The sequence below is a fragment of the Trematomus bernacchii genome, unplaced genomic scaffold, assembly GCF_902827165.1.
Source record: "Trematomus bernacchii unplaced genomic scaffold, fTreBer1.1, whole genome shotgun sequence".
NCBI lineage: Eukaryota > Metazoa > Chordata > Actinopteri > Perciformes > Nototheniidae > Trematomus > Trematomus bernacchii.
This window is the reverse complement of record NW_022987714.1, coordinates 4,641,099-4,650,994: the sequence shown is the minus strand read 5'-3', so window position 1 is coordinate 4,650,994 and position 9,896 is coordinate 4,641,099. Positions and strand designations below refer to the sequence as shown.

The 9,896-nt window shown below is 38.9% G+C and overlaps 1 protein-coding gene across 1 annotated transcript; it reads right to left on the bottom strand.

Annotated features, from left to right (window-relative positions):
- Positions 1–4,442: 4,442 nt before the first annotated feature.
- On the bottom strand, positions 4,443–9,785 carry fkbp4 (FKBP prolyl isomerase 4). The gene is made up of 11 exons (XM_034141197.1): positions 9,344–9,785; positions 8,755–8,899; positions 8,526–8,668; positions 8,263–8,383; positions 7,458–7,614; positions 7,044–7,134; positions 6,836–6,919; positions 6,565–6,750; positions 6,313–6,456; positions 5,719–5,814; positions 4,443–5,592 (listed from the first exon to the last, which is right to left on the bottom strand). The coding sequence occupies exons 1-11, from the start codon at positions 9,440–9,442 to the stop codon at positions 5,491–5,493; spliced, it is 1,368 nt and encodes a 455-aa protein (XP_033997088.1). The 5' UTR covers positions 9,443–9,785; the 3' UTR covers positions 4,443–5,490.
- Between the last annotated feature and the right edge of the window lie 111 nt (positions 9,786–9,896).

Here is a 9,896-nt window from a genome sequence, read left to right as displayed (position 1 = left end):
ATAAGAATTATTCTCAAGAACCCATTCGTTGCACAGCACTTTGTCCACTGGGCTGTTAGTTAATTTTATTAGTTCACAATAAAGCTAAACAATAATTATGAAACTATAAACAAAACACCCATATTAGTAAAAATGGACATTAAACACGAACTAATGCACATGTGTTGCAAGTGAGAGTTTATAGAAAGGTATAGTTTGTGTCAGGTTATTGTAATATACTACTAACCTGAACACAAGTGAATACAAATACAGTTTAATCAAATATGCAATATAGTAAATAGAGCAATTATATAATTACAGCTGGCCCACATATAATCTCTAAGTGCATAATAGTTATATGTGGATGCATTGTTTAACCTGTTTGGTGGTTTATTTGTCCACTGCGAGGCAAGCATACAAAGAACAAAAGAAGATGGCTACTGCTGCTGGGAGAAAAACATACACACCCTCCCAGGTGATTCCACCCTCCCTTTATCAACCTCTGATAATAGTATCTTTGTCACAAAAGAAAATCCTATCAAAAAACATCTATCCTTCAATACATCAAATACAATAAAAGGAAAATGAATAGCTCTTTAACTGTATCGTATACCTGTAGAGAACAAGCGATGCTGGGCAGTAATCACACCGCAGAATCCCATTCGTAAACTGACACCGGTGTCCCTGTGAGAGAGCTGGAGGATCAGATCAGATCATGTTTGACCTCGGGAAAGAAGACTCTGACCTTTTGACTGCTGCACTTTTGACAAATACTAATTAATACATTGTGCAAAAACACATTTTATATTAGAATAATTTGCAAAATACACAAAAGCCTTCAAAATATAAATGCTTCCATGTTGTTGACATTTAATTAAATATATTGTTTGGACAGTGGAAATAGTTTTTGGTATTTCTCCTTTGCAGAAAACATATTTAGGCCTGCCTCTATAAAATATGTTCTCCTGCAGTCAATCTGTCTTTCTTTTCTTGTGTGTTCAATCAAATATTAGAAAAGATCCATTACTATTCTACACAATTCACTGATATAAGAAAATGTTATTTACTTTATCTGAACAGCAGTTAAAAATCCAAAGAAATTAAAATTCATGAAAATAAATTAAAATTCATGATTTCATTATCAAACCTCCAACTGATTATTCAAACGTCAACTTGAATATAAACGGATGTGGTGGTAAAGCACCTTTTAACACTGTATGAATATGCCACACATCATGGAGTATAGGATTGGCTGAATTTTTGCTCCTTTTAAATACTTTCAGAAGATTTCTTAAAACATTGACACATTTCTCATAGTTTTCAACTGGCAAAACAATTTTTTTCCTCACTAAATTTGATTTTCAATCAGACAGGGGTGAAATCAGTACTGCACTGTAACTGGAAACTGAGAAACATAAGTTTGGTGTAAGTGTCTTGAAGTCTCACCTATTCCTGCAATTAAACCTGTTTGTCTGGGGGAAATCCTTCTTCTGGCATTTGGTTGTATGAGAAAGTATTCTAAATGTGTATGAATAATATGTAATTTACTCTGTCTGCAGTAGTTCTCACAGTGGTTCCTGAACAGGGATATGACAGGAGAAAGGGATTTTGCAAAGACAAACCGGTTTCATTGCCTTGAAAGCCTTGCAGTTGCAACACAGTCAACTCACTTCACAAATACTTCACCATGTCTGGAGGTGAGGTTCATGGTTGTCGTGTGATCTGAGAAATTCATGATGGTATTCATTGCATAGATAGGTAGACAGTCATGGTTCAAGAAGTGAGACAGTTGCAAATAAGAGCGACAGCGGACCTGCAGGTTTCTGTTCTTTAAGGACAGAGGGTGTCGTTTTCTCATACTGATATTCTGCACAAACTGTGCTGTTATATTTGCTGTAAAGTGTCCTTACTGTAAGGTAATTATTATATGTACAGCACTTTGGCTCGACCAAAAATCGTTTTAAAAATGTGTTATATAAATAAAACTTGATTTGATTTGATTTGATTTCTGGGAGTTTGTTCCAGATATTTGGAGCATAATAACTGAACGCTGCTTTACCATGTTTAGTTCTGACTCTGGGGACAGAAAGCTGACCAGTCCCTGAAGACCTGAGAGTTCTGGATGGTTAATAATTTAGCAGGAAATCAGAAATGTACAGAGCTGGAGAGGAGCATTTCAGCTGAAGGGCCACATATTCAAAGGAAGCAAAGTTCCCATAAGATGTCTTCCTGCATTGAAGGGAATCATTGAACAAAATAGCAACTCCACCTCCTTTCCTGCATTCTTTCCTGACTCATAAAACTAAAGTTGGGAGGGGTTGATTCGATAAGAACAGCTGCACTGTTATTTTGTTCAGTCCAAGTTTCCGTTAAAAACATAAAATCTAGATTGTGCTCAGTGATAAAATCATTGATTAAAAATGTTTTACCTGCCAAAGACCTGACATTTAATAAAGCTAGAGTTTAAGTTGTTAAATACACTATCAGTCAGGTTTTTTGTGGCAAGCTGTGGCTGACATGGAATCACTTCTAAATTTGATAAACTCACACAGGGTTAGGGTTAGGGTTTCCTGTGTCTAAGCTGATTCACCGCTCTTAATCTATTACCTATCAACATAGATATCGGCAAAGCTATTGGCAGGCAGGGCCCCGGTTTGTCCTGGAAAGAGTTGAGAGTGCCATACGCCCTTGAGCCTGTAAACTAACTTCTTTAATATAGCTATACAGTACTAGTCAAACGTTTGGACACACTTTCTCATTCAATGGCTTTTGTTTATTTTAATTTGTTCTACTTTGTAGATTAATACTGAAGACATCAAAACTATGAAAGAACACATGGAATTATCTAGTTAACAAAAAGTGTTACAAAATTCAGAATATTTTTTATTTTAGTTTCATCAGAGTAGCCCCCTTTTGCCTTGATGACAGCTTTGCACACTCTTGGCTTATCTCAGTCAGCTTCATGAGGTTGTCACCTGAATTGGTTTTAAATTGACAGGTATGTCTTGTCAAGAGTCAATTTGTGGAATTACTGTACTTGCCTTCTTAATGTGTTTGAGACCATCAGTTGTGTTGTTCAGAGGTAGGGTTAGTGCACAGTGGAAAGCCCTATTTGACTACTGTTGTAATCCATATTATGGCCAAAACGACTCAACTCAGTAAAGAGAAACGACCGTCCATCATCACTTTAAGAAATGAAGTGCAGTCTCAAAAACCATCGAACGCTATGATGAGACTGGCTCTCATGAGGACCCCCCCGGGAAAGGAAGAGCAAGAGACACCTATGCTGCAGAGAATAAATACATAAGAGTTACCTGCCTCAGAAACTGCAAATTAAAGCATCTCAGATTAGAGCCCACATAAATGATCACAGAGCTCAAGTAGCAGACAAATCTCAGCATCCACCGTTCAGAGGAGACTGTGTGAATCAGGCCTTCATGGTCCAACTGCTGCAAAGAAGACACTACTGAGGATGCACAACAAGAAGAAAATAATTGTTTGGGCCAAGAAACACAAGGATTGGACATTAGACAGCGGAAATCTCAATTCTGTACTTTGGTCTGATGAGTCCAAATTTGAGATTTTTGGTTCCAACCGCTGTGTCTTTGTGAGACGCAGAGAAGGTGAGCGGATGGTTTCTGCACGTGTGGTTCCCATCGTGAAGCATGGAGGAAGTGTGATGGTGTGGGGGGGCTTTTCTGGTGTCACTGTTGGAGATGTATTCAGAATTCAAGGCACACTTAACCAGCATGGCTACCACAGCATTCTGCAGTAGCCAGCAAAATATAAATCATATTCTGGATTTTCTAACACTTTGTTTACTAGATAATTCCATATGTGTTCTTTTATAGTTTTTATGTATTCAGTGTAAGTCTACAAAGTACACATTTTAGACAGACATTTTATAAAACAAACAATATTCAACCTAGAGAATAATCCTCAAATGAATTGATAAAGTAAGTTATAAATTGCAGGCCTGATTCAAATGTTTTTTATCTCTGTAAATTGAGTCTCTAAGCCATACTATTATTTTTGTTCATGTATTTTATGCCGAGGGAACACCCAGACTTCTTTAGCAGTGGTTAGACAAAACTGAGGAACAGTCCTGAGGAGGTGTACGGTTTTAGGTCTGGGAGAGGTTTCTTTTCAGCCAGTTGTTGCTCCCAAATCGGCCCTGCAGTTATGATACTGCTGCCTCAGGTCAGATTTAACCACTCTGCTAGTTGGTTTAACTAAGCTAATTAAAAGCTTGTAAAATGAAGAAAATAGCTAATAAAAGTTGATCAGGCATTCCTAGGTTGGGACATCGCAGCCTTGTACACAGTGGTGTAAGCTTCTAATTTGTTTGTTCCCCTGGTTTGGCGTTCTGATCTAAAAATCTGAAAATAACTAACCTAAGGATTGTTTGATTGAAATTAACTGCCACGAAACAATTGTAACATTCAAGAATAATACACACAATCATGTTTTTTTTTTAAGCTATTCTTTATTACATCTTTCTTTCAGGGCAGACCAAGCAGTGACCCTTCCAAAAGACAAAGATAAACTCAACACACAACCCATGGCCCGGTTTCAAATGAGCCCCCGAGTTCAGTTTCTGCCCCACGCTACACTCAAAGTTAAAACAGGGCTCACATCTTCTTCTGGTGTACAGTCATTAACAGTCTCAATCTCAAGAGCTGTACATGCACACAATCATACATGTACTTTTTACAGTAAATTAAGACTAACACTTAACCGTTCTATTACTTAAGTGTGTCCAGGAGAAGCTAATTCATGTCCTTTCTAGCTGCTTTAAAATGCACATATTCCAGTTAAGTAAATGGTTGTATTCATCCATTTTGAGAACAATACATAAGTCACAAGCACTACACTGGGAAGAAAAGAAAAAAAGTACAAAGTAAATATTTCCCCAAAAAATGTGAATAGTCCTGTACCCTGGGGGTAACGAAGGAGCTCCATTTATCGGTTGAGAGAGAAGCTCAACGTTATTCCAGGCTAACGTCTTATTACTCAAACTGTCCAGTGCTACATACGTAATTTGGGACAAAAGTTACTATGCACAACACCAGCACAACTCCATGATTGATCAGTAGGCCCATGAGGAGTGCGAGATGGAAAGCATAACACGTGAGAAGGGGTAGAGGAAAGAGGGTAGTGCAAGGTGAATGGTCTAGCCCTTAACGGGTGAAAGTCCGCACGAAGCACTTGGATGCTTTTTTTACCCAAAATGCTGTGAAAACACATGCACAGTTCAAAGCTGTGAGTTGAAAAGGTTCAGGGGTGGGGTTGTGGCACTCTTATCATTTATTAAAACTAGTTCCCACAGTGCCATCAGCTGCCACAGCAAAAAGCCCAGACACAAAGAAAGCCAACAGAGACACTACCAAAGTCAGCGCTCTCGTTGACACATCCGTACGCACAAACAACACACACACACACACCTTAAACACAAATGGCTGAAGTTACAAAAGACTGAAGAGCATGTGAACAATTAAGTCACATTTTCATCTATGCCTTCGTTTCAATCGCAACTTCCTTTTCTCCATCTTCAACTTCCATGTCATCATTGCCGTTGTTGGTAGTCTCAGTTTTATCCTCGTCTTGTTCTATCTGTTTATAAAGAGAGAAAACAAAACAATCAGGATGGCATTTCACTTTAGAGTAGGCATCTCTAACAATATTGAAGCGTGACTATCCCACCCCCTTGTGGCTGTTTTAGAGAGCACAATCCCTCACCTTTGAATCTCTCTCTGCAAATTTCTGGAACATATTGGCGTAGATGCGTTTGTCCTTCTCGTGCTGTGCCTTGATACGTGTCTGACAAAGAACCACCTGGCAATATATTAAAGAAGGGGTCAGGCAACCATATTTTTAGATATAGCACAGTTACAGCCGTAAGATACAATACAACACAGTTTATGTCTTTAGATTTTAACAGTTCAACCAAATATACCATTGTTCTAAGAGCCTTTTTAAATTAGCTAAAGGATCATTACGAATACAAATGTGTTTTTTTTCCAACTACTTAGTGATTAAGACTGTTCAATAAACAGGAAATGAAACGGCTTATATGCCAAATAATCTCATGCCAGATAGGGTAATACTCTCATCGCAAAATCTAACAAAACATGTGAGCAACATTCACCAGTTTCATTGTAGATGCACAATAAATAAAGACAGATCTCCAAGCAGAACTAGTCTCGACTCTAAAAAAAAGACACATTTAACCCTATGAACCCTTTTTCCCCCCCATTTGTAACAAATGTATCATCAGGGCAAATTTGAGGTAATTACGACCCAGGTGGAAATCAATTAACACATAGCTTGTACCTGGCTCTTGGCAGCTTTGTTGGCAGGATACAGTTGAAGAACCTGCTGGAAAACATCTTTTGCCTGGTCAAACTCCTTCATACCGAAAAGTGCCTCTCCCCTTCGGAACAAAGCCTTTTCATTGGATGGATTCAATTCCAGAGCCTATGATCATTAACAGAGTACAGTGAAATGTTATTAATGTTCACGCTCACAAGTCTCCAACGTGCTATATACAGAATGAATAATGTGCAAACAGTCGATTATAAATACCTTGTCACAGTTTTCTAGGGCTTTGTTTGGCTCCTGTAGTTTAAGGAAGCACATGGCCAAATTCAGATTTGCCGCCAGTTGCAAAGCTTTTGCTTTCTTCTCGTCCTCCTCTGACAAACCAGATTCATTTTCCAGCCATGATACAATCCTTTTGTACTGCACTGACGCCTGCTTGTATTTCCCCTCCTGCAACAAAACATAGAAAACATGAGGTCTATGTCTTTAAGATAGGATATGTGATTATAACATTTGTAAACATCCCAATGCTCACCTTAAAATACTGTGTTCCCTTCTCTTTGACAATGATGCTCTGTTCCAGCTTCTCTATCGTGTTCATCTCCCATGATTCTTTAGCCTGAAGAAACCATAAACACATAAATCACTTCTGAGAGGAGAAACATCAACGTCAGAACTGACATTTAATTTGTGAACATTATAAGCCAAGTTGTGTTTACTACTCAGCGGCAAGATCTTTTTACCTTCTCAAAGGCTGCCAGCTTTATTTTGTATTGCAGCGTTGCTCCACCAGGAATTTCATGCTTTGCATTTCCGGCACTCCCAAAGCCATATCTGCAAATCAAAGACACTTATCATTAATAATCTCAGGTGTGGTGTAAAAATACTGTAGTATCAGTTGCAGTTTGAGTTAAAACAGCTTTGCAGTGTAATATACTGTTCTCTGGAGTATGAGTGTCTTATGTTCTATCTTTGATTGGGTTGGCAAAATGTCACTCCTGTTATCCATTTGTCTTAACACTAAGATTGCTTTATTGCCGAGTTGGATTCAACTCAAACCGTTCAGCTTCAGAGATGTATATCGACACATGAATGATCAGAGAGACCTGTATACAACACTTATTACAAAACACATGTCTTAATATATATGATCATACTTAGGCTTAATATGGAAGATTGCCTCCTCTCCCTGCTCCATCGCTATGATAGCTTTCTCCACTCCAACTGGCAGGCCAAGACCTTCTCCATCTCCAATCTCAAACTTCATTTCTCTCTCGTCAAAAACACGTCCCTCATAGGAACCCTCCACAGTCACTGAAAGGGTTGGAAAAAGCTTAGGTTAGGTTGTGCCACAAACCAGACGTGAGTTAGCTACACAATTGTTAGCTTGCAGTAGATTGACAGATGTCAAAAAGCTGCGAGTGAGGATAATTGCTGCAACTAACAGTCGATAAATATGTTCTGCTTTGTTGAGGATGCCTGTAAATGTGTGACAGCAAAGCAAAGTTAGCATTATTAAATAGACTCTAACCCTCTCCCCCTACTAAAAAATAAAATAAGGCTGTCAACGTTTGTAAAACAGCAGTTATAAGTAGATTTTAATTAAACAAGTTACAGTAGGTGCCGGGTTTCATGGCGAGACATTTTTTTGTTGAGCCCTGAATTAATTGTCTTCTCTATATGCTGCAATTTTTATCTTCATGAATTCAAGCTGACTCTTAATAATGGATGAAAATTAAAATGCTTTAAAGCCACCTTAGCATTGACCTAATACATCTAAAGATAAGTAATTGATATGAATAAACATGCTTTTTAATCAATCTTTAAAAAGTATTTAAACTATTAAGAAGTAAGTGCATTAAAAAGTCTTAAATTAGCAAAAACAAAGAAATAATAATGTAAGTAGGTACTCTAATCTCTTTTCATTGTTAGCAAAGAAATAGCAGTGTCTGGATGATTTACCGTCAACAGAAGCTCCTTCATTAGGCTTGGAATATCCCTCCCCTTTCGTGATAATGCGACGGATAATTCCTCCATCCTCTCCCTCTGTAATGTCCTCGCCTCGAAATTCAAACAGCTCCACCTAAAAGTGTGCATACATGGGTAAAATCATATATTTTCACACCTAAAAAGGATAGTAGCATACTGCATTTCAATCATAAACCAGGGGAAACGGTTTGCAATGTAACATATAGACAAAATAACCTGATATTACTGACACTTACCTCAAAAACCAGAGTGGCATTGGGGGGTATCTTTGGGGGACTCCCTGCAGATCCATAAGCATACTCTGGCTTACAGATGAACTGGCACAACTCCCCCACTTTCATTGTGGCCACGCCGATGTCCCATGCTTTTATTACTTGACCTAAACACAAAGAAGATGGATTACCAACAGTGGCTGGGCAACAATGAAAGTTAAATGTTCACATCTAAGGTAGATATGAAACAAACCTTTGCCCAACTCAAAGGAAAACTTGTCTTCTCTGTCTCTGCTTGAGTCGAATGGGGAACCATCCAAAAGCGTGCCCACATAATGAACAAACACTTTGTCACCGGTCATAGGCAGCTCTGTGCCTGTGCCTTCTCTTTTGACCAGCTGGAAAACAGACAGCAAAATGAGAATTCATCATATAAACAGTAGGGGATTGAAAGTTAGAAAGTCATCTCAGCTACGGACATCTAAAGCCAGGTCCAAAATCCATGTGAATGAACGTGAGTTGTAAATGTGTGCGTGTGAGGATATTAAATGCCCCGCATCACCACTAATAGTTTTAGCGTTTAGTATGTCTCCGTGGTTCTAGATCTTTCTAAAGATGCGGACATGGCTAATTATCTTTACGCATGTTATTGACATCGTGGCTATACGTTAGCTGGGAGACCAATGGTAGGACAATGGATAAACAGTGTAGCTTGCATACGATTTTTTTATTCACGGTGCCCGAGATAAGCTAGCATTAGCTCACGTTAGCCTATCCGCATGAGTAAACAACAAGCAGCCAGGATTAATATGTAGTATCAAAACACAATCACTTAACGTTACCTTGAAAACACCCCCGTCTTTCTTAGGGGTGATGTCCTCTCCCTCCATTGGGATGGTCTGCTGTCCTTCACTTGTCTGCTCTTCTGCAGTCATTGTCATGAAGCAGATGTAACCCTCCTAGTCCTTTGACCCGCACCACAATTTCTACTAACACTAGCTAATAGTAGCAGCGGCTAAGCTAACTACTTCTCAAACCACGCTAAGTGCAGCAACAAACAACCTCACTCACTGAAACGCTAGCTAGCTAACTAACGTTGCTTAAATCTCTAGCCTTGTTTACTTGTGAGTGCTACAGTTAATAAAATGCACGATACAGCTTCCTGCTAGATGCACTGGTATTGTTTTGCATCCGTCACACTTGTATCCGAGCAGAATAGGAGCTTTCGTTTACGTTACTTCAGGTCCACGTTGTCTCGCAGTATGGCATCTGACAAGCGCTTAAAAAAGGTCAGAGAATTTTCCAGACATTCTAGGAGGAACCAGGGGATGAGCCCGCCTTGGTGGCGCTACTTTTACCTCAAAGGGATCTCCCGGAAGGGCGGTGCACTTACAA

What these genes read in the sequence shown, in the direction of transcription:
- fkbp4 (XM_034141197.1), bottom strand. Translation starts at nt 9,442, where the DNA reads ATGACAATGACTGCAGAAGAGCAGACAAGTGAAGGACAGCAGACCATC. An exon ending in ATGCCACTCTGGTTTTTGAG is followed by an intron (nt 8,384 to 8,525) that starts GTAAGTGTCAGT and finishes GCACACTTTTAG; the next exon opens with GTGGAGCTGTTTGAATTTCG. An exon ending in TGAAGGAGCTTCTGTTGACG is followed by an intron (nt 7,615 to 8,262) that starts GTAAATCATCCA and finishes CAACCCTTTCAG; the next exon opens with TGACTGTGGAGGGTTCCTAT.